The following is a 21,028-nucleotide window of genomic DNA, read 5'->3' as shown; positions in this document are numbered from 1 at the left end:
CTGCTCTGGGGCCCAAAAGCGGTTGGTTACAGTGGCCACTGCGGTAACAATTCACACTCGGCAGGATGGGTTTTCCTTTTATTGTTCGTCTGCAGCTTTTTAAACTCTCGAACCACGTTCGGAAACAAACCAAAGCAACAACAACAAAAAAAAATCCCCGGTCGAACATGCGGCTCGGAACCATGCAGAGAACCAACCCCCCCACCCCTCAATCCTCGGAACCTGCATTAGGACTCGAACAAACAGGCTCACTTCGGCCCGGATACCAATAGTCGCATGGCTTGCATGGTCGACGTGCATATTAGTTGCAGATGTATTCTATTCTTTCCACTGGTTCTACTGGTCTGGCTTTTCGTTGATGCGACTGGCTGCCTTGTTTTCTTTTTTTAATATCCTTCCCAGCCCGCTTCCGAATGGCCCCAGCCACAGACAGCTCTCGGAACCCTGTACCGTATCTGCAGCTTCTTTTGCTTTGTGGCGCAAACTTGACTTGGTGGTACAAAGATGGACTTTTATCCAGGCAAAAGATACGGGGGGCGCCTCAGCCGCACATGCGTCATCGGGCATTTTCGTTCCTCGTGTCTTTTTTTTTTTTTTTTTTTTTTTTTTTTGTTCGGTAGTTGCGCGCTATTTTAAGATGTCGTATATGCGTGCCGAGGCTTTCGAGGTGGGAGAAAGGGACACTATTGAATGGTAGGGAGCGGACATTGGTGGGTATATCGGTCTTGGGGACTTTGTGCTGTATTAGGATCGCCTGCTATACTAAGTAACTGAAAAATACAGTGAAAAAACGAAAACCTGCATTTGTGGACCGAGAGCGTGAAGCACGACAGTTCAATAATCAGCTCAAGAGCAAAAGACGGGTTGCCTCGCACCAACTCTTGTCTTTTTGTCCATATGAGCTAGTTTAGTTGACTTTATCAGTGACGACCTGCTTCATCAGCTCCTGGTTGTCGCTGTAATCAATGTTCACGTCGACAATGGAGAGCCCGTTCCAAGCAAGAGCCTCTTCCAGCGTGGACTCCAACTGGCTGGGGTTGTCGATGCGGAACCCCTTGGCGCCATACGCCTCGGCCCTGTGGAAAAAAAACGGCAGTGTCAGTAGTGGATAGATATGCATGTATACACAAGCAGGTCTCGGCTTACAGCTTCACAAAATCGACATTTCCCAGCCCAGTGCCCGAAGTGCGCCCATATTTGATCTGCTCCTGGAAACCGACCATGTCGTAGCTTTGATCGTTCCAGATTATGTGGCAAATGTTGGCCTTGACTGCGACGGCCGTGGCGCATCTGAGTTAAAGCAGATCGGTCAGTACAACTGTTTTACTGCCTGTTTCGAGGGTTGTGTTTGGACGTTTGAGAACTTACTCTGCCATTGAAAACTGAAAGCCGCCATCTCCACTGATTGAGACGACCTTGGCAGAGCAAGGAGGCTCCTGTGCAAGCGACGCTCCGATGGCCCAAGGCAGCGCCACTCCCTGATTTCCCATGACAATAGCAGTTAGTATCAGAGGACGAGCTACCAAAGATCAAAGGGACAAAAAAAAGAGAAAAAGAAACTATATCTCACCAGAGTTTGTTGAGCGTTGGACACCAGGAACGTCTTGGGGACGTAGGAGTAGAAGAAGCGGCAAAAATAAATGTAAACAGATCCAACATCACAGGATATGGTCGGTGTCTGTTCAAAAGCCTCGAGCTTCTTCTGAAGGACCTTGATAAAGTGCAGGGGGTGCACTTTTCCAGTGTCCGGGCAAGGCGAGGGACACGCCTTGGGGCCAGTCTCCCAGGCATGCAGTCCGCTGAACAGCTTCTTGGCGACGACTGTCTCGTGGGGACGGGCCACGTTCTGGAGGCGGGTGTTGAGGACGGCCAGATTGTCAGAAAGGGACCCTATCAGCTCCAGCCTCGGCTCGTAGTGCGCCCCAAAAGTCGCCCTGTGGAAGTCCATGTGAATGATGTCGACCTCCCGCTCTCCCGGGTTCCACGACTCGGCATCGTACTCTATTTCGTCGTAGCCGATGGTGATGACAAGGTCTGCGTGGCTGAGGAGTTCGTCCCCCGGCTGATTCCGCCACAGGCCTATGCGGCCAAAGAAGAGGTGGGCCAGGTCTCGGGAGATGGCACCAGCAGCCTATAGAACCACAAGACCTCTTTAGTTCTAGTTCTAGTCGTGCGTCGCATAAGACGGCCTGTTGGCAAGCCGGCACAAAAAAAAAAAAAAAAAAAAAAGACTGCACATGGGAACTTACCTGGAACGTCTCAACAACGGGCAGCGGATGCTTTCGAAGCAGAGCGTACACCTGGTCGACCACCGCATTGCTCGCTGCCCTCATACCCAAGAACAGGACAGGGAACTTGGCATTCTCAATCATCTTCACCGCCTGGGAAAGAGACGCATCGGAAGACAGCCCGTACGCAGGGGGAGTGAAAGCCGCCGGCGGGAAGGCTCGGATCGCAGACTTTGACTTCCCAGGGGTCATGATGTCGATTGGAAGACTGACGGCAGTGGCACCCTGCGGGTATGAGACGGCAGCTCGGAACGCCTCGAGCATGATCTCAGCCACCTGGTCCTCGACCACAACCGGCAGCGTCTTTTTGGTCACAGGCTTCAGGAGCTCGACGTTTTGGAGGCTCTGGTGAGTCCGTTTGTTGGACTGAGCTCGCTTCACCGAGCCAACGATGGCCACCATTGGAGATCCTTTTTGCGTGTGTACATGTCAGGATGTAAACCAAGATTATATGTTGTGACGCTTATCGAGAATGCATTCATCATACCTTCATCCGTGGCGGTTATGAGGCCTGTGGGAAGATTGCTCGTTCCCGGGCCAGAGGTGACAATGCAGACGCCCGGTACGTTGGTGAGCTTTCCAACGACGCCCGCCATGAAGGCTGCGTTTTGCTCATGTCGGCAGACGACTAGGCGGATCGATTCCTCATCGTAAAGGGCGTTGAATAATGAGTCGATCTTTGCTCCTGGGATGCCAAAGACAACCTTGACGCCGGCTGCCTTGAGTGAGTTGATGACGATCTGGACCGTGTCGCCGTCATTTTCAGAAGACGCCATTATAACCAAAATATTGGCAGGGGAATTGAGAAAGGGATGTCAAATAGTACGATCCTGGCCTGTTAACAATGTTGTGGCTATAAAAGGCGTTGGTTTCCTATGCAATTGTGTTGCATGAAGACGTGAGTAAATCAAGCGCAAACATCAAATATAAGAATGAAAACTACCTACCTACCTTGGTAGACTAGACAGCACTAGTTTTAGAACTACAGCTCGAAACCTTGGAGCTTAACGTACGTGTTGACGTTGTGCACCAACAGCAAGTGGTGTGACTTTTGCAAGAAAACGTGCAAATACCGAAGTTAACTGAAACAATCTACTGCGGCTCAGATAAAAGTCATCAACATGCAAGCTTTCGACGGGCTGTCATCCAATCGGGGCAACCATCAACCATCAAAACCATTCCGGTGATTCCCGCTCCATGATGCACGTCTGATCCGGAACGCCGCGGATAACTCTCCAAAATATACGGTGGGGACGTTGTACATGGCGACGAGTAAGCGGGACGCTTGAGTGACGCAAGAAGTTGAAGTATCCAAAACTGCTCACGGTGACGAGGGCCGTAGAAGAAAAAAAAAAAAAAAAAAAAAAAAAAAAAGAAAAAAAAAGAATTGGATTGGTAAAAGGGAAGAGGTGAGCAAGTGATGACGTTGTTTTTGTAATCAAGCAAAACCAAGGCCTGCAAGACAGGGCTATAGTAGTCTAGTGCCTTACAAGTGGTGCGGACCCCACTGTAGCTCACAGTCCCCATCATCTGTATTTAGGTGGGGTTTGCAGTAAAAGTTAGTGAGTCGTTTTGAGTTAGCCGATAGCTCCGGTTCAAGGCTTGTCCTCGGAAACGACTTGTAAGTTCCAAGACACGATCGATTTACTGTTAGTTCTAGTTCTAGTCTAGTTCTACACATCATTGCCAAAATTGGACTCGAGTGTGATATATTTTTTTGGTGATTGTACATTTTCACATACTGCTCTCCTGTCATTCGGATTGTAATCAGCTTCTCTGACGTGTCAGCCAACTACCTACCTACCAAAGGTATTCAAGGATCGTTGATAATTGTGTCTAGAACTAGACCAGCTTATCACAAACAAAACCCTTTCTCGAGTCCACTGCCCATTACCAGCAACAGCAGAAAAAGAAGGGGGAAAAATAAATACAAAGTCACCATGGCTCAACCGAAAAATGAAATATTTCAGTACTCAATTGTGAGCTGCCTCATGGACGGCGTGGCCTCATCAGGCATGCCAGTTTCTGACCTGCTCAAGCATGGCGACCTGGGCTTGGGCACGTTCAAACACATGGTCGGTCAGTATCCCTTTCGTCCTCCTCATCCAGCGTCAAGGCCATTTTTTCTTTCTCTCTCTCTCTCTCTCTCTCTCTCTCTCTCTCTCTCTCTCTCTCTCTCTCTCTCTCTCTCTCTCTCTCTCTCTCTCTCTCTCTCTCTCTCTCTCTCTCTCTCTTCTTAATACTGACACACTGACACTCGAACCCAACTCACAGGCGAAATGATCATGTTGGATGGCACCATGTTCCAGATGAAGTCTGACGGGTCGACGGTCCCCATCTCGGCCAGCCCAGAGTCGACCGCCAACGACGACGGGACGGAACCCATGATCTCGCCCTTTGCGACCGTCACGCGCTTCGAGCCGACGGTCCACGACGATTCGGTCAGCTTCTCCAGCAAGGAGAGCCTGGCCGAGAAGCTGACGCAGATGCTGCCCGGCACCCGCAACATCTTCATGGCCTTCCGGGCCGACGGCGTCTTCAACCTCACCGTCCGCACCGCCGCGGGCCAGCAGTGCCCTCGGGAGAAGCTCGTGGCCGTGTCGAGCAGGCAGACCACGCACACATTTGAGAAGGAAAGGGGCACGATCGTCGGGTTCCGCTCGCCTGCCTTTTCTCACGGGATCAATGTCGCCGGCGATCATATTCACTTCATCAGCGACGATCGCAAGCGCGGTGGGCATGTCCTCTCCTTGGACACCGGTGAGGGCTCTGTCAGCCTCGGGGTTGCCCCCATCTCAAAAGTACATCTGCAGCTCCCGGTTGATGACGAAGAGTACAACGACGCAGAGTTGAAACTCGATAGTGAGGGTATCAATGCTGTAGAAGGCTAGCGGCTATGGCTATGGTCTGCAAGTTTTAAAATTGCAACTTTGATCGGTCTATTCACTCGAATGTATGCTCATGGTCCGCCCGATCTTGACTTTGTCACATGCAACTTCCTCAACGCAGTGCAAAAAAAAAAAAAAAAAAAAAAAAAAAAAAAAAAAAAAACATGTCAAACTGCCAAGACGTTGGAAGGGTACAAGGTCTGATATATCAAATCTCTCCCGATCCGGCAACCAGCACTCGACAAGGGCCACTCCGCATGCAACTTTGATCTCCCGGGGGTCGTTCTTCAAGCCTGAAAGACCACTCCATATGCATCGAGCCCTCTTTGGTATAAAAGTATCAGATTAGCGTCACTTGTGTCGCCCATGTACAGATACAGTCGGCGAGTTTGAACAATTTGAGATCGGATTTCGGTCAAAATTCACCACTCCGACAGGTACTTTTTTTATTGTCCAACCCATTGCGCGGCCTCAAACATGCCCAGCCAGAAACTAAACCTGGTGCAAGGGGTTGGCCGTCAAATAGTACCTTTGATTAGTCGAATGCAATTGCTATTCTACACCAGGTCACCCCATCTCATCCCATCTTTTTTTTCCCCCCATGCGCAGCCACATGCTTCGGCAGAAGTAGAGAAAGCAAGAGCCCTGTGTCTAAGTCACTAGTCCATAGGCAATGCATTCATAAACTTTTTATACCTGCAAACACATGTACAACAGTTAACTGTCCCGAGTTTGTAGACGAGTACGTGTTTTCTTCCCATGGACCTTCCTCCACGTCCTTTGCTGTGGACAACATGTATGTGATAGACATCCGTACCTGAGGATATATACGTCCGAAGTTCTGACCAGATAAAGAAAGTACAAAGTATGTAACCAACTGTACCTGCGGTCTACAACAGTCCCAACCGATCCTTACCCCTTGACGACTAGAACATCGGGCTGATCTGTAACAAACGATCACTAGGTCTCAGTCTTGTCGCAATAAGCGCAGACTGTTGGTGTTCAGCGCATTCCTGTCTGGGGCATCCCCTAAACTTTGAAGGTTACGTTCGTCACAATTTATAAGTTCGTGTTTTCTTGTCGAACACAACCTTTTTCTTCCATATACCCTTATCCTTCAACAAAATAACTAGACAGTGCCGTTGCTGCATCCAAATCTTCAAAAAGAAAAAGCCCAGAAAGACATCCAAAAAGATGCGGTCTATAGCTATCCTGATAGCATGGTTGGCTGCCGCTACGGCACCAGTCTCTGCTCTTCAGATCCCAGGTAAGGTCTTTTTTTTTGTCAAACATACACCAACCTACCTCCGTCATGGGTCTACACAGAAACGCGGGTTTTTTACGAATGTTACAGGCATACGAGCGGACAATCTGCTAACATAGAGCACAACCCCCCATAGACCTCCTGCGCCGTCAAACCACACCGTCGACTCCGCCGGCCAGTCCGCAGGGCAAAATAGTCCCCGTCACCGTCGGCTCGACCACCAGGGACAAGTCGCTTCGCTTCTACCCAGAGGATGTCAGGGCTGCCATTGGCGACACCATTCAGTTTCAGTTCTGGCCAAACAACCATACGTATGTCTCTTGATACATTATCACGCTTTCGCCTGGCCAAGAGGCTTCGATGCGTGCGTGGATGGAGCCAAAAAGGAGCGAAGAAAGAAAAAAAAAAGAAAAGAAAAAGAAAGCACCATTTTTATACATTTATACTTACAATATCGTGCTCGTACAGAGTCACGCAGGCAATCGGTCCACAAAACCCCTGTCGCCCGATGGAGGCTGTAAACGGTGCAGAACCTCCCGTCAACAGCGGTGTAAGTTGGCCGCAACTTCCCTAGACAAAAATCCCGGGTCTCCCTTTTTACTCCTTGTTTGCTGAACAAGTCCATGTTACAGTTCATCCCCGGCTCAACAGACGGTGCCCCAGTGGGGACCTTTAGCATGCAAGTCAAGTCGATGGATCCGGTATGTTATTTACATTTCATGCGTAAAAAAAAAAAAAAATAAAAATAAAAAAATAAAAAAAATAAAAAGAAAACGGACTCACCCTATTTTGGATCCGGCATGGCTTACACGAGAGTCGAACAAAACAACACCCAGATGTATCTGTACTGCGCCAGAGCTCCTCACTGTGCCCTGGGCATGGTCATGATCATCAACCCGTAAGCTTTCCCCACGTCAAGCCCAAGACCATCGTTGCTCTAAACAGTGTTACTGATGTCGTCCTGTTATCAAATAATGCAGCAAGAACGATTCGGATGTCGAAACATACCGCAAAGCCGCCATTGCCAAGAACGGTAAGAATCGAGGGCAGACTCCTCTCACTTGTGTTTTCTTCTCTCTGTTCTGTTCAACTCACCAGGCAATCAACTAACATCTCTTTTTTTCTGTAGAAACGATATACGGAAACATTGCCGTCGCGGGAGGCCAGGTCGGGTTCATCCCAAACAACCAAGCCGTTCCCCCTCCCAGCTAAAGCCTCGCCGACGTCAATTGTGATGAAATCATGGCTAGATTCCTCAAGGCGGGCGGGGATATTTGGTTGACATTATTATTTTGGTTCTTCAATATTTAGCTTTCGCAACCACGTGTGGCCAACTTGAAACCAGCAGTGCTGCTATATCTTGGCTCCCGTTTACAATTTAATACTTACAAATCTTCCTTTCGCCCTCATGCTCTTCTGAATTCTCTGCGACCAGCACTCTGATGCGAGGCTGCCTTAGTATATTCATTTTGTGGTGGTGCATAAGCTCTTTCTTTGGTTGGCAACTACAAGCCAGCAAAGCACAGGTGTTTTCTATGTGCTATGAAAGGAATGTTGCATGGGATGGCGCGACGAACACGCGATGTCTCCAGACAGACAGCAGGGGTGAGCCAGGGAGAGGGCACAAGGCCAAACCCTGGCGATTCCACGACATATCATGTTAGGTCAACTCAACCACTTTCAATAACAAATCAAATATGTCTGGTCGGTAACCAGACACTAACGGACCCCTTGTTCAATCCGTGGCAAGGGAAAGCATCCGCTTTCTAGCCTTATTCACAGTGCCTCGACATGGTTTTAGTAGTCCAACTTGCCCTGGATTCTATTTATTGGTAGCGATATGACCCGAGGGACCTTGCCTATTCCTATGTTACATGCAGTGATAAGCCAAGAAAAAAGGAGTATAAAGAAAGATGCGAAGTGAGTGATACACAGAGGCTATTCCATTTAGCCCAGGAATTCCTTGAGTTCCTCAGACTCTTCTATTTGCTGAGTGAAAGAGAATGGCTGGAACGGCCAACCAGCGAATTCGGCAAACTTGGAGAACGACTCGACCCAGGCAAGACGTAGAGCTGGTACAGGGTTCAAATATTAGCTACGTCTCGTCGCGCTGGTAACAAAACTACAGGTCGGAATAAATGTGGCACTTACAGTGAAGCATGGCAGACACGCCCTCCATGATGATCAGGATGATGACGCTCAACACAAAGAACACGGCGAAACCAAGGAAAACAGCGATGCCGCCGAGAATCCCCGTGAAGGCAAACGTTTGGCCAATCGTCATGGACCACAGCACGACACTGAGCTGCTGGTGTGCAAGAGACAGGGCCCACAGACGGAGATACGAGGCTGTGTGAGACACACAGTTCAAGCAGAACTCTGTCACATCCATGGCGGTTAGCACGAGCAGATAGGGTAGAAAAATTGTAAACGAAGAGAAAGTCTAGTCTTACCAATTGTGTGAATGACTTGGTGAATCATGACCTCGCCAAACTCAAATTCTTCGTGCTCCTCGTCGTGAATATCCTGCGTGATCATAGCAGCGCCCGAGTCGCTATCCAAGCTGTTGCCGCGGCCGCCGTTCATAGCATGGCCATTACCATCGTCGTTGTCGTCGTCGAAAGCGCTGACATGCGACCGCTCTCCTATTCCGCGGTAACCTTGACCCCTAGCGCGGTTGTGCTCCCACCTGAGGTAGAATGGCTTGAGGAAGAGGAGGATGGGCACCTGGGCAAAAGCCAACAACAGGAGGAAGATCTGGACCGGCTTCTGTCCAGGATACAACTGAACATCAATCGTGCCAGGCTGCAGGAACATGTAGATGAGCATGTTCAGCAGACCGGGAGGGGCCGTGTCAGCCTTGGACCAGTCGATAGTCCACTTGTAAATGATACAAATAACAAGGTATCCAAAAATCGACTGGAAGAAGATCATGCCAGGAACAAAGTTGCCCCAAATATCTATCGGCTTCTTGAAATGACGGGCATTTATGTACGAGAAGCACAGCGAGTACGTCATATGGGCCCAACCAAGAATGATGGACATCTTCATCTTGTAGCTGTTGCTGAAAAGTAGGTCGTTTTCGGTACCATGCCACATCCAATCGAGACCAAAGGGATAACGGTAGTCACCCTTGAGCTTGGCGGTGACAGTCGTGAAATCCTTGTAGTCTGCGGGAACGTCCCATTCCCAAGCACTGTCCCAAAACGTCATCGACTTGGAGAAGATATCGTTGTAGACGAGACCAGTAAAGACAGAGAAGACAGCCATGACAAGAGCAATGTAACGACCATAGTAAACCATGGCGAACAGTTCAAAAGAGACCTTCTTGAGAGGCTTCTCCCAGTAAATCATAGCCAGAGCCGCGCACAGCATGATGAGAGCATGACCAAGGTCTCCAAACATGACGGCAAAAAGGAAGGGGAAGGTGACGATGACTGGGAGGGCGGGGTTGACTTCCTGGTAGGTGGCAGTACCATAGGCATTAACAATGGTTTGGAACGCCTCGGTGAACTTGTTGGTCTTGAGGTAGGTCGGCGGCTTCTTGTTCGTCCTAATCTCGTTGATGATGGAAGGCACCGAAAGGCCAGCCCGGTTGGTCACATCCTGCAGGGTTGTGCGGATCAGAGGCAGATCGTTCTTGGGGCACCAGCCCTCGGCGATGAGCGTGCGGCGGGCGCGATCGTACGAGAAGAGGTTGAGTGTATTGTAGACAGCCTTCTCCTTGTTGATGAGTACCATCCAGGCTGCAAGGGACTGCGAGATCTGAGTGAGCTCTGCATCCAGTGTCTGCTGGGTGTTCTTGAGGACGTTCTGCACATCATTGAGGCGAGCATTGACCTCAAAGACCTGGTCCCGACGGAGGTCGCTGTTCTCGTCGACGTTGTAGACCTCGGCCCCCATAGACTCCGAAATCTTTCTGACCTTGGCCAAGATCTCCTTTCCGTGGGCAAAGATGACAAAAACGTTCTTCTGTATCGGCTCGTTGTTGCTCGGGTCGACAAGCGGCTCGGGGATCTCGGACTGGTTCATGTACAAGTTGCCACGAAGGGTGCGCCAAAGGATACGCTCAAAGGCAGCAACGCGCTCGCGGGCAATGACGCCTGCAACGAAACCGATGTTCATTCCTGAAAAGGATCGCTCGACATCACCCCCCTGGTTGTGCTGTTCGACGTCCTGGAGCAACGGGGCATCGTCGTCCTCGGTCGACGCCCGGATCTCCTCGACGTTGCCGTGGGCGCGGTCGAAGAAGCCGCCGGCCTCCCTAAGAACCCATCGCCACTCGGTGAGCTCAACCTCACGCTTCTTCAACGTCTCATAGCTGTCGTTGAGCTGAGAGATGCGCTGCTCCAGGCTCTGGCTTCGATCGGCGAGCTCGTCGATCTCGGACGTGCTTGGCGGGGCCAGTGATTCGACATCAAGGTCAAGCTTCCTCAACGGAATGCCAGCCTTCTCCATCTGCGCGTGGAAGTATCCTGTATTGCATTGCGGGCGCCAAGGTTAGCGACTCGGTGGATTCTCGGATTCCCGGGGATGCAGCGGGTCGGGGAGCTCCTTACGTAGCTGTCGTTCGACATTATCCAGCCTGCGAATTTCCTGAGTGAAGGCCCTTTGGAAGGCGCTGAGATCGCCATTGAGCTGTGCGTTGACCCTGGGTTAGCATATGTGTTGCCGGCGCCTGGGTTGGAGATGGGAGAAAAGACGACATACATCGCGAAACTGGACCAAGCCAACCTCTCCGAGTGCATTCACGACCTCTCTGCCAATTTCGTTGGAAATGTAAAGCTGCACCATACTCATCTCCGCAGAGCGGAATGGAGTATCCCCTGTGTGCGCCATTTTGATAGCGCTGCAGCTCCTCGACTGCTTGGTGATGGTTTAGATGTGTCTTTGGAGTGACTTGGGTCACGTCTCGACCTCGGAATCCAAGCTGCCTTGATGTGCACGTAATGTTGGCAGGCCCGGTGGAGCTATGTAGTGCCTGAGGCTGCAAAAACGGGAACAGTCCTTGCAATTGTGGCTGAGCAAATTACTACGCCACCAGTGCTCAATTGCCTGTTTGGAAGTCTTCATTCCCGATAAAACTTCTTTCTAGGTCTAACATTGCCAATTGCTGATACCTGCAAACAACTTGACGTAAAAGAGAGTCCTTCTACAAGAAATCCAATCATGAACTGGGCGTGCAGCTTTCTAAATTGACCTAAAATAGTACTTAATCAAATTGCTGAAAGTGACGACATCTTGCTTGCACCGTACATACAAAAAGCAAAGCAGAAAATAAAAGTAAAAGCAAGGCCGAAAGAAGCCTTGCTGCTATGCTGATCAATCAAACGTAGTTAATTGTGCCATGTCTACCGGGACCAACACAACATATCGCAATCAACAAATGCTCGCATGTTCATAATGGCCCTGTAAATATTATGGGCGTATGCCTAATCCATCGTTACCGTACATCAATATTTTAATTTCCCCGTCAATACCGCTCCGATAATGCCCATACACCATGAACTTTTTCTAGTGATTTTATAGCAAAGTCATACCCGTCAAACTCCAAACGATGCAATACAAACGCAAAAAAAAAAAAGAAAAAAGAAAAGAAAAGAAAAAAAAACTCAAAAAATCATGACAGGAGAGGGAGAGGAGAGAGAAAAGAGAAAAGAGCAAGCAACACGAAATACCAACGCCCAACGTGAGCCTAGCCAGAAAAGACAGCTTTGGTAAAAACGCTGAAATGATGCAATATTAAGGCGCATAGGGGAGGATACGACAAGGCCCTACAAGTTGCGTCCAAACATGAACGAACCGTAGATGCCGCCGACCTCGGAGACGGCTACTGGGATCTTGCGCATGCCCCAGTATCTGGCGCCCATTTTCCAGCTCCTTGAGCCGTCGTCACCGTCGCTGCTCATACGAACAAGCCACGACCGGGCCGAGATTTCACTCGTCCGCCAGCCCCAGCGTGTAAGCGCGCCCTTGGAGTTCTTGACTCGGTTGAATACTTTGGCCTCAAACTCAATGACGGCCAGGGGCTCTGTTGCCGTTTTAAGCAAAAGCGAGTCGTTGAAGAGGACTGAGCTCTCAACCTCGTTGCCCCACATGTCTGAGAGGTCTAGATACTTGATCGTATGTGGCACCCACGCGAGCTGTTCCTCCAAATCGGCCTCCTCAGGGGGCATGAACAGCTGTTGGATGTCCATGAGCCTGAGTGAGCGGCCAAGTGCAAGTTCCTCGAGATACTTGGTCAGTGGCAGAAGGAGTTTGAGGTGCGTCTTGTTCATCCTGCTCCCCTTTAGACTCAATGACTTGAGCGTCTTGGGCAATATGGGTATCAGCTCTGAGAGAGAATCCTCGTCGAACAATTGGTGCGTTTTGGCATCGGTGCCAACACTCAAAAATTGGAGCTCCTGGACCGCCGGATGCTCCTTCAAGAAGCTGATGACACGGTCAGCCTTCAAGAATTTGCATTTGGCTAGGTTGAGATGGGTGATGCTGGCTGTGCGAGGGATGCTATCGAGTGCATCGTTTGTGATGCGGGTGCCAGCAACGTCGAGGTGGGTTACTGTCGTCAGTTTTGGCAAGAGAACCTCGAATACAGAAGACGGTAGCCTCTCGCACTTGTGAAAAGAGACTCTTTTCAGCTGCGGTAGCCTCTCAGGCCAATCCTCTGACTTGGCCACCTCTGTAAATTCATTGGTGAAAAACGTCGAGGTTGAGCCGCAAAAGTCAACTGCCTGGAGCCTTGGCAATCCAAAGAATAGCTTGCGCAGGACTGCAGCATCGAGATCGACATCTACCTTGTCCTGAGCTAAAAACTCTTGGAGGTGCGGTGTGAGCTCCAAACACTGCAACAGAGTATCCTTGGTCAAGTACTGAGCCTGCGACCGCTCGCTGGCGGTGGAGAAAAGGAGATCCGGGTTCAAGTGAGAGAAGTCGATTCGACGGACCATGGTGCCGAGAGCGGGGTGTGCCTTGACGTGGGTCAAGAATTTGTGAAAGATTTTTGAGTGAGGGATGGTGATCTTGTGGTACAGTGAGTTGAGGGTTGCGGTATGAAGCGTCTTGGACGTCAACAGCAGCGAGATCAAGTCTACATTGCGCCTGTCACCATTCGGAGGAAGGTCTAGCACAAGCAGGCCTATGATGGAGTCTGTGAGATGGGTCAGCGGCAAGGTCCACACAAGGGGAAGTTGGTCGCACCGTCTGAGCATTCACCACCACCTCATTGCTTCTTGGAATGTGGTGAGCCTCCTACTCCTATGTGTTTCTTGGCTCTCCATCTCTCGGTCCAGCAATTCGGCACAGGGTCTGTCAGAGGTTAATCGGTTCACACCCGGGGTAGGTCACCTACTCAGGATCTCGATGGGCAGCTTCTCGATGGGAGCATCGCCTGGGGTTCTCGCCTTGGGGCCATCCTTCTTCAGGACTAGGGGAGCCTTATTCCATGCGCCATCCAAAGTCTGTAGATCACCAAAGCTCTTACTGGCAAGTTTCCCCTTGACGTTGATCTGCTTCCAGCCCTTGAAGCTGTCGGCAGGGAACCAATTACCACTGAGGTTGCTTTCGCGATGGGAGATCGCCGGGAAGTATTGTACGTCGACCATGTTACCAGGTTCGGGAGATTCGTCCTCAACAGCAACTTCGTCTGTGTCTGCAATGTACGAAGAGACCTTGGTATGTGTAAATGTTTGGGCCAAGTCTGAGCTGCTCTCTCTGATGGAAGAGAATGATCCAGCCCGCTCAGGGCTGGAACGTCTCGAGCCGTCGGCAGCCATGATTATGTACTTTTTTCTCTGAAGGTCAGGAGGACCTTGAGAGTCAAGGGTCTTGGTAACTGGAGACTTCCGATGTACGTCTACTGGCCAAGGCTCGGTCCGATGAATGATCAAGCACCCTAGCCCTGCAGAGTACCTTGCTGTTACTTTTCTTTTCTTTTTTCTTCCCTGGGTGCGGAAAATTGGGGTGATGGATAATTGCCACAGTCTGAACGCACGAGGGCCCGGTCCCGGTCCCTGGTTCGAGCTATTGTGTCCCTACCTGTTTCGCAGAAGGGTGGTGCTCAGACGAAAGGAAAAACAAGTGTGAGGGTGGTGAAAAAAAGCTCTTTTCTTATTAGTCAGAAGCCCAAGTTGTTAGGTAACAGATATGGCTGGCGATGCGGGGAAAGAAGTGAGGTGATGGAGTCGTGGGATTATTTGCCGTTATGAAATCAGTGGTACAATAAACGGGCGGATGGCGTAGACCAGGTTGGTTCCAGTAAGATAGTGCCAGTGCCAGTCACAAAACAAAAAAAAAAAAAAAAAAAAAAAAAAAAAAAAAAGAGAACGAGGAGAGATGGAACCGAGGACTTGGTGATGAGAGTGACCAAACTGCTGTACTGCTCCTAAACCACGTAGGTACTGCTGTACAGTACAGCAGTTTAAGCACCGTAACGTCAAAGTCAGTAAGACCCGGTCAGATCCAGTCTGGGGGCGCAGGCAGGCAGGCAGGGCTTGTTGTCTTGGGACTAGAACCAAAAATGCAAGCGCAAACAGCAACAGTATCTTGGCAGGGCCAGGCGTGATCTGGTGGCCGTATAGTTACGGGGTAGGTTGATCTATGAGAGACAAGGGGGATCTCATTCCATGAAAGACGGTGAAGCAAGCTCGAGTTGGTGACAAAAAAAATAGTTGCAAACGGCACCAACCGTTTCTACCCAATCCCTTTGTGTGGCACCAGCTCAGATCATTGTTTTGTCAGTATCCAGGATCTGGGGAGCGTTATTACGCATTGGAAAAGTCAGGCATAAGCATGCGGGGACCTTAGGTGACTCTTTCTCTTTTCTTAGTTGAAAAGCGGCCAGAGGCAGGAATTACTGGTCTCAATTGATCTCGGACGTTATTTTTTCTTCGTTTCTACTACTTATTTTATTTTATCTTCTTGATTATTCTTATTTTATTTTGGGCTATCAAGGATTTGGGGTACATGGGGCAAGGGGGCGAAAAAGGGGGGAGAAATTTAAATACGGAGTACAAATAAAAGCGATGGGCAGTTGGCATCCATCTTGCGTCGGGATTGAGTAATGGAAACAAAGAAATGGAGCCGTTTTGCGTTTTCTTTCTGGTCACCTGAGCATGTCCCGCTGGCCACGGCGCGGAACCGAACAAAGTCTTCCCCAGGAGGCTAGCAGTAAGCAGCATTGAACCTACGAAGTAGCAAGGAGCCAGGCCATGTCACTTTGCGCAAGCGCCGGCATCTGCTTCGATTCGAACTGTGCGACCTGACCCATTGATAGATTTTGGTAGCTGACAGGATGCTTATTGGCTCGCGATTTCGTAATGGAAATCGCCTTCTGCAGTTCTCTTGACCTCGTTCTCCATCTTTCGGCTGGGAGAGAACTTTACTGCATGTCTGGGGTGCCTGGTCCACACGTGCAGTTACCATGTATAATAGTTCGCTAGACTTGGAAGATTGACATCAGATCGAAATTGAACGAAGCTAGTGGACTTGGAGCTTTTTTTTTCTTTTTTTTTCTTTTCTTTTTTTTCCCTTGTCATTTGTCACTGCATCGTTTACAAATTTTCCGTCTAATCTTTTACTTGATTGCCCTGTTTGTTCGAACTTACCTGTTTCTTGGTATTCATCGATCGTGCCTTGCGTGCCTCGATGATTACAGTACAGGATGGCCTAAGCTTCATGAACTCCTAACAAAAGCAACTGTTTCGACACGGGGTATCTTCGCACATCAAAATATTCACATGACCGTACCACCCAGTTGTATTATTGACTTGCGTTTTACTTGGTACGTAAGTACCAGTAGTAGCAGGCCCGGGCTCATCAAAAACTCAAAAGCCGACCCCGAAGATCCAATTGCCACCAAATAAACCCTACCTCTATTAATACCTTATCTGGACCGACGCAATGCGCATTCGCTGTCGTCAAGGCCGGCCTCAATATACCTGAAGCCGGTGAATGCCACTCGTCATGGGCACAACCCGAGACAGAATATCAACAGGTGAATTGGGACCTCAAGGGAACGGTGTAAGAGCGAGCTCGGATTGCGAAGGATATGCCTCTGTCTGTGGCGTGTCCCCGGAAATACGCAGTACATACATAGAAGATCATTTTGAGCCCCAACTGAAGTGTCCGCGGCCCGGTCCACCGTCAGTCAGGGCAGCAGTTCGCAAAGAGCACCCTCGCTTTTTTGCTTCTCCGTCTGTCTTGTCCGAATTATCAAACAACCCCTATAGCGTAGACGCTATAAATACGCCATGTGCATTATCAAAGTTTAGGCGGGCCAGGGAGTTCGGTATCCTTTTTGATATCAAATGCAGTAAAAAAAGGGTACTGCACTATCGATTATTCTTCCGCGAAAAAAAAATATATATATATATATATATAAAAGACAAAAGGGACTGGACTGAACACCAGCCTATCTCGTCTGTCTTTTACTGCCAAGACGTCAAGATGCCCACGATATTTCTCCCGCGGAACTCTGATTGTTCAAGACTAGGATCCTCATCGGAACGATATGACTTCAGCTGAAATCCTCTAATTACCTAGGGTACGGAGAGCCATGAGGTGGAAACATGGGACCGCACAGAAATAGTACAGAAAAAAAAATGCATCTCCCAGTAAACGACAGTTTATGCGACGTCGAGAAAACCGAAAAAAAAAAAAAAAAAAAAAAAAAAAAAAAAAAAAAAGAGAGGTCACGACCGAACTGCACGTGGCTAACAATCCCTCCCGGGAAGGGAAGTCTATTGCTACGAGATACAGGCTACCCCCAGGTCCCAAACCACCCCTCAGGGGCCCCTTGCTAGGAACACGAAATCTCACTGGTTCCCAGTAGGTGTGAGCGAGGGGGAAGAGCGTGCGCTCGCGACCCCAGATCCGAGCTCTTTAAGTCTTAGTACAACGCAGTAGAGTTACCACGGCCGCTGCTTCAAAACTCCGCTTTCCCCACAACGTCGCAGGCCTCCCCGTGATGGACTTATAATTCAACCTTTTTTTTTGTATTTTTATTTGTTTATTAATTAATGCATTAACACGCGGCACCTTTGGCCTGAACTTTGCCCCGTCTTGCGTCTTGGTGAACGTCGTACGCTCGCTCTGTTTGGTGCCGTCAGCTGGATGCAGGAACAAAAATCAAGAATCCCTGTCTTGTACTGTAGTGGGATTTCTCACTCTTCCATTTCGAGGCAACATGGACGAATACCGAATCCCGAGTTGTTTGTGACTTCGGACTTGTTTTAGTTCTAGTCAGTGGTCTGTGTGCTTTTCCCCGGAATTATCTCTTATATTTGGAATCTATGGGACTTTTTGCAATGCCATCGAGACTTGACCTTCGCTGTCCAAAAGCACAGATTAGTCTGTCTTGCTCGTTCGTTTCTTGGTCAATATTCACCTGCTCCATTGAAACATTTGCCGAGCCTCTTTCCGGCAGGACAGTTTAATGAGTTATCGAGGCATCGTAAGGAACGAGACCGGAACTGTATGCGAGCAATCCAGGACCATTATATCATTTGTATCAAACAGAGCGTCCAGGATTGTGTTAGACAGCTCTGGCCGTAATGTGTTATATCTTACACAGGCGAACGCCACGACAACTAACCCCTGGCCCCCAACACTACCCACACTCGACGGCGAAACCATTATACAAGAAGGATGGTATAGGGCACAACCTGGATTAGATGTAGGGTTATGAGTACGCTCTCCTTCCAAATCAAAGCCTAGACACCAATATGCTCGTCGTCTGGGATTCCCATATTCCTCTTGCAGTATTTGCAATACCATTTCACTATGGAGATAATGGTAGTTAGCACACAGTCTAGCTTTCTGCTCAAGAAGAACACCGTCCAGTGCAAAGAACATGTTCACTTACCACTACCCTTGGGCGCGGCCTTGAGACCCACGCAAGGAAGATGAAACCACTCATACGCGCAGTCTCGATTGTCACACGCTATCATTTCGCCGTAGCTGGGTTGATCGCAATAGCAGTACGTGATTTCAACCTCATCGTCATCGTCGTCGTCTTCCTTGGAGCCCGCTGCCATGTCACCGCCCACTTTTGTGGGGGCTTGAGCTGCCGCATTTGCCTTTGCCGCAGCTGCTGCGCCTTTCTTGTGACTCCGCTTGGTTGTCGCATTCGCCGCCCCCGAAGTCCGTGACGGCCGAGCACGCACGTTGTCCGGAAAGTTACCTAAAGCAGGCGTCGATGGTTTACTTGCACGTCCACTCTTCGTAGTCACCATTGGGGCAGATGGTGTTGTATTCGCTCCGTGTGCCGATGGTGTCGTCTCCTTCGAGCCCTGACGCGAGGTATCGTTGGGTTTAATTACGGGTTCCTTCTTTGGCTGCAGCGGTGGTATTATCGGTGGTGGAATTGCGGTTGTCGACTCAACAACATCCGGTTTCTGACTTTCGACTTTAGGGATGGGTGCAACTACTGGGGTCTCACGGACTGGCTTTGGTTCAGTCGATACTCTGACCCCGTTGGTGTGTACTGGAGGTTCGATAGGCGTGGCCGTTATCCCATTGGGCTTGTTCGAGGCCGACGAAGGGGGCCTTTGACGCCCAGCTTCATTGTTATTTTGTGGTAAAACCTTTGCGCGTGATGTGGTTGGTGCTCGGGTGACGGGTGTTGGGATAGGAACTGGTGAGTTGCGAGCTGCTTTCACAACTGGCTCTGGAAAGTTACTGATGACGGGAGAGGAGGCAATTGAGGGCGAGTTGGCAACACCGTTTCTACTGCGGCCCATATTCGTCAGTATCAAAATGTCACAGATCAACCTATGGTGGCATGTGTAAAAACGGACCTTTTCTTGGAATGATTGCCTGCTGTTGGCAGCGCCTTGCGCTTCTTGGTAGGTCCTTCTGGTGCAGGTGTCTCACGAGGACTAGTTGTCTTCGGCTTGGTGGTGCTATTTCCATATACGCTACTCATTGCGCGCTCCATGGGCGCCCCGCCATTGGTGTTATTCGGCTTCTCAACCTTGCGCCGCTTGGAGGTTGAGTTATTAACTGCAGGCGAAGCGTTCGCAATGCCCAAGCCAACTGGCGTTGGAGACTCCGCCACAGCAGCAGCAGCAGCCGCCGCCGCCGCCGCTGCCGCCGGCTTTCTGCTTTTGCTGCTTGTGGCGGGCTTCCTAGTCGACTCTGATCTTGATTTGGGATCCTGATCTTCTGCGTCTGAATCATGGGCTGCCTGAGCTCTGTTGCTCTTCTCTTTCTTGGCTGCCACGGCCTGTTTCCGAGCATCGCTTCTGGCAGCGGCCTCCTCTGCAATTTGTTGGGCCGCGGCCGAAAGGCTAGCAGCACCCTCGCGACGGGATCTTTCAGCTTGGGCATTCAGAGCACGGCCAGCCTTGTCTGCTTTGTTCTCGGGATATGCCCAATGTGTATTGCTTCCCCACTTTGCCTCGTCACTGAACTCTTCCATGAGATGCGGCCAAACACTATCAATCCTGCTGAGTTGTTTGTTCAAGGCGTCGACCGCAGTAGAAATGACGTGGTTCTTCTCATCCAGCGATAGTAGCATCTCTTGTATCTTAAGGCCAGTTTCGCGCCATAATTTTCGCCGTTCGAAACTATCCGCTTCGGATTGTGCCGAGTTCGCTAGGCCGTGGCCGGACGGGGTCGCGACTGCTTGGTGTGTACTGGGTGCGACGCCATTAGGTGCAGTCGAGTCAGAGACGAAATCACCAGCATGCCCAACGTGCGGCTGCAATCTGTCATATGGAGGTGCGTTCAAGGTTCTCTCGGCGGCGGCAAAAAGAGCTTGCTGAGGCGCGTGGATTTTAGCATCGACTTCCTTGAGCAGGGTAAAGTGCCGAACAAGCTCCTTGGGCAGGGCCGTGATGGTGTCAGCAAAATGCGTAATTCCGGGGAATATTTCGGCGGGCTGTTCGCGACCCAAACCGGTACTGGCGCCGCTGTCTCTCTGACCAGCCGCCCGGCCAGCACCGCCTGTGTTCCTGGAGCCATGCGTACGCGTTTGTCGGACTGGCTGGCGGCGACCCGATGGTGTGTCTGCCGCCGCAGATGCAGCCGGAGCAGGTCTTGCGGTCTTCATGCCCACGAGTGCGGTAGTTCGCGGACTGAGAAGAGGGTTCGAGAGACTCGATAATTCCCGAAAAAATCGGAGGGAATGAATGCGCGAAGCAAGACTTTCTGGAAGGGTGAGCAGTTTGTGGAGGGTGCTGGTTTTGTTTTGATTTTGCGCGTTCGGTGGCGGACACGAAGGAAACCGTCAAATGGGAAAGAGTGATGAGAATGAGTTTAGGAGGGTGCCCTGGTTACATGGTCTCGGCGAGCGGGCTTCTGGATTTGCAACACGTCAAATGAATTCTTGACCACGATAAATTGAGCAGAGGCGCGAAGCAGTGGGATACTTGCGGCAGAGGCTGTTCGGCAACCACACAGATCCGTCCTTCGCTTCCTCCCCGTCGCACTGAAGCAGAGTGGGGGTCGCCCCATAGTTCCCCACCAATGAGAAGTCCCGAATGACCGTACGCAACGTCACCTGTTTGTGGTTGATAAGATAAGAGCACCAGAGCTTTCTGCAGAACATTGAGGTGTGGCCTACGTTTCGCAAGCTCGGGCAAGTAAGG

General features: G+C 50.2%; 6 protein-coding genes across 6 annotated transcripts; 2 read left to right on the top strand and 4 right to left on the bottom strand.

The window, feature by feature from the left end:
* Positions 1 to 667: 667 nt before the first annotated feature.
* MGG_03945 (acetolactate synthase) lies at positions 668 to 3,246 on the bottom strand. The gene is made up of 6 exons (XM_003719872.1): positions 2,776 to 3,246; positions 2,250 to 2,698; positions 1,571 to 2,131; positions 1,369 to 1,478; positions 1,147 to 1,290; positions 668 to 1,076 (listed from the first exon to the last, which is right to left on the bottom strand). Exons 1-6 carry the CDS (start codon positions 3,062 to 3,064, stop codon positions 908 to 910), a joined length of 1,722 nt encoding a protein of 573 aa, XP_003719920.1. The 5' UTR covers positions 3,065 to 3,246; the 3' UTR covers positions 668 to 907.
* Positions 3,247 to 3,845: 599 nt separating this feature from the next.
* MGG_12107 (alpha-acetolactate decarboxylase) lies at positions 3,846 to 5,878 on the top strand. The gene is made up of 2 exons (XM_003719871.1): positions 3,846 to 4,367; positions 4,563 to 5,878. The coding sequence occupies exons 1-2, from the start codon at positions 4,229 to 4,231 to the stop codon at positions 5,177 to 5,179; spliced, it is 756 nt and encodes a 251-aa protein (XP_003719919.1). The 5' UTR covers positions 3,846 to 4,228; the 3' UTR covers positions 5,180 to 5,878.
* Positions 5,879 to 6,019: 141 nt separating this feature from the next.
* On the top strand, positions 6,020 to 7,845 carry MGG_03946 (uncharacterized protein). Its single transcript, XM_003719870.1, has 8 exons — positions 6,020 to 6,041; positions 6,141 to 6,443; positions 6,577 to 6,751; positions 6,909 to 6,990; positions 7,073 to 7,141; positions 7,277 to 7,338; positions 7,421 to 7,473; positions 7,570 to 7,845. Exons 2-8 carry the CDS (start codon positions 6,371 to 6,373, stop codon positions 7,650 to 7,652), a joined length of 597 nt encoding a protein of 198 aa, XP_003719918.1. The 5' UTR covers positions 6,020 to 6,041; positions 6,141 to 6,370; the 3' UTR covers positions 7,653 to 7,845.
* A 299-nt stretch (positions 7,846 to 8,144) lies between these two features.
* Positions 8,145 to 11,371, bottom strand: MGG_03947 (V-type proton ATPase subunit A). The gene is made up of 5 exons (XM_003719869.1): positions 11,151 to 11,371; positions 11,000 to 11,078; positions 8,894 to 10,915; positions 8,592 to 8,819; positions 8,145 to 8,512 (listed from the first exon to the last, which is right to left on the bottom strand). Exons 1-5 carry the CDS (start codon positions 11,277 to 11,279, stop codon positions 8,388 to 8,390), a joined length of 2,583 nt encoding a protein of 860 aa, XP_003719917.1. The 5' UTR covers positions 11,280 to 11,371; the 3' UTR covers positions 8,145 to 8,387.
* Positions 11,372 to 11,760: 389 nt separating this feature from the next.
* MGG_12108 (leucine Rich Repeat domain-containing protein) lies at positions 11,761 to 14,539 on the bottom strand. Its single transcript, XM_003719868.1, has 2 exons — positions 13,789 to 14,539; positions 11,761 to 13,587 (listed from the first exon to the last, which is right to left on the bottom strand). Exons 1-2 carry the CDS (start codon positions 14,210 to 14,212, stop codon positions 12,215 to 12,217), a joined length of 1,797 nt encoding a protein of 598 aa, XP_003719916.1. The 5' UTR covers positions 14,213 to 14,539; the 3' UTR covers positions 11,761 to 12,214.
* Positions 14,540 to 18,148: 3,609 nt separating this feature from the next.
* MGG_12109 (uncharacterized protein) lies at positions 18,149 to 20,988 on the bottom strand (the record flags this gene model as incomplete). Its single annotated transcript, XM_003719867.1, has 4 exons — positions 18,149 to 18,216; positions 18,301 to 18,983; positions 19,235 to 20,588; positions 20,772 to 20,988. 4 exons carry the CDS (start codon positions 20,986 to 20,988, stop codon positions 18,149 to 18,151), a joined length of 2,322 nt encoding a protein of 773 aa, XP_003719915.1.
* Between the last annotated feature and the right edge of the window lie 40 nt (positions 20,989 to 21,028).

The sequence above is a fragment of the Pyricularia oryzae genome, chromosome 6 (assembly GCF_000002495.2).
Source record: "Pyricularia oryzae 70-15 chromosome 6, whole genome shotgun sequence".
Classification (NCBI taxonomy): Eukaryota; Fungi; Ascomycota; class Sordariomycetes; order Magnaporthales; family Pyriculariaceae; genus Pyricularia; species Pyricularia oryzae.
Note: the sequence above shows the minus strand (reverse complement) of the source record. Positions and strands in the feature narration are given on the sequence as shown.

Bases quoted from the DNA above. Each gene is read 5' to 3' on its own strand.
- MGG_12107 (XM_003719871.1), top strand. From the start codon at position 4,229: ATGGCTCAACCGAAAAATGAAATATTTCAGTACTCAATTGTGAGCTGC. The intron at 4,368-4,562 runs GTCAGTATCCCT...CCCAACTCACAG, and splicing joins CACGTTCAAACACATGGTCG to GCGAAATGATCATGTTGGAT.
- MGG_03945 (XM_003719872.1), bottom strand. From the start codon at position 3,064: ATGGCGTCTTCTGAAAATGACGGCGACACGGTCCAGATCGTCATCAAC. The intron at 1,291-1,368 runs GTAAGTTCTCAA...GCTTTAACTCAG, and splicing joins TTTCAGTTTTCAATGGCAGA to ATGCGCCACGGCCGTCGCAG. The intron at 1,077-1,146 runs GTAAGCCGAGAC...TTTTTTCCACAG, and splicing joins AATGTCGATTTTGTGAAGCT to GGCCGAGGCGTATGGCGCCA.
- MGG_03947 (XM_003719869.1), bottom strand. From the start codon at position 11,279: ATGGCGCACACAGGGGATACTCCATTCCGCTCTGCGGAGATGAGTATG. The intron at 11,079-11,150 runs GTATGTCGTCTT...GTCAACGCACAG, and splicing joins GCTTGGTCCAGTTTCGCGAT to CTCAATGGCGATCTCAGCGC. The intron at 8,513-8,591 runs GTAAGTGCCACA...ACCCTGTACCAG, and splicing joins CGTGTCTGCCATGCTTCACT to CTCTACGTCTTGCCTGGGTC.
- MGG_12108 (XM_003719868.1), bottom strand. From the start codon at position 14,212: ATGGCTGCCGACGGCTCGAGACGTTCCAGCCCTGAGCGGGCTGGATCA. The intron at 13,588-13,788 runs GTAGGTGACCTA...CCCATCTCACAG, and splicing joins GCTGCCCATCGAGATCCTGA to ACTCCATCATAGGCCTGCTT.
- MGG_03946 (XM_003719870.1), top strand. From the start codon at position 6,371: ATGCGGTCTATAGCTATCCTGATAGCATGGTTGGCTGCCGCTACGGCA. The intron at 7,142-7,276 runs GTATGTTATTTA...AACAACACCCAG, and splicing joins AAGTCAAGTCGATGGATCCG to ATGTATCTGTACTGCGCCAG. The intron at 7,474-7,569 runs GTAAGAATCGAG...TTTTTTCTGTAG, and splicing joins AGCCGCCATTGCCAAGAACG to AAACGATATACGGAAACATT.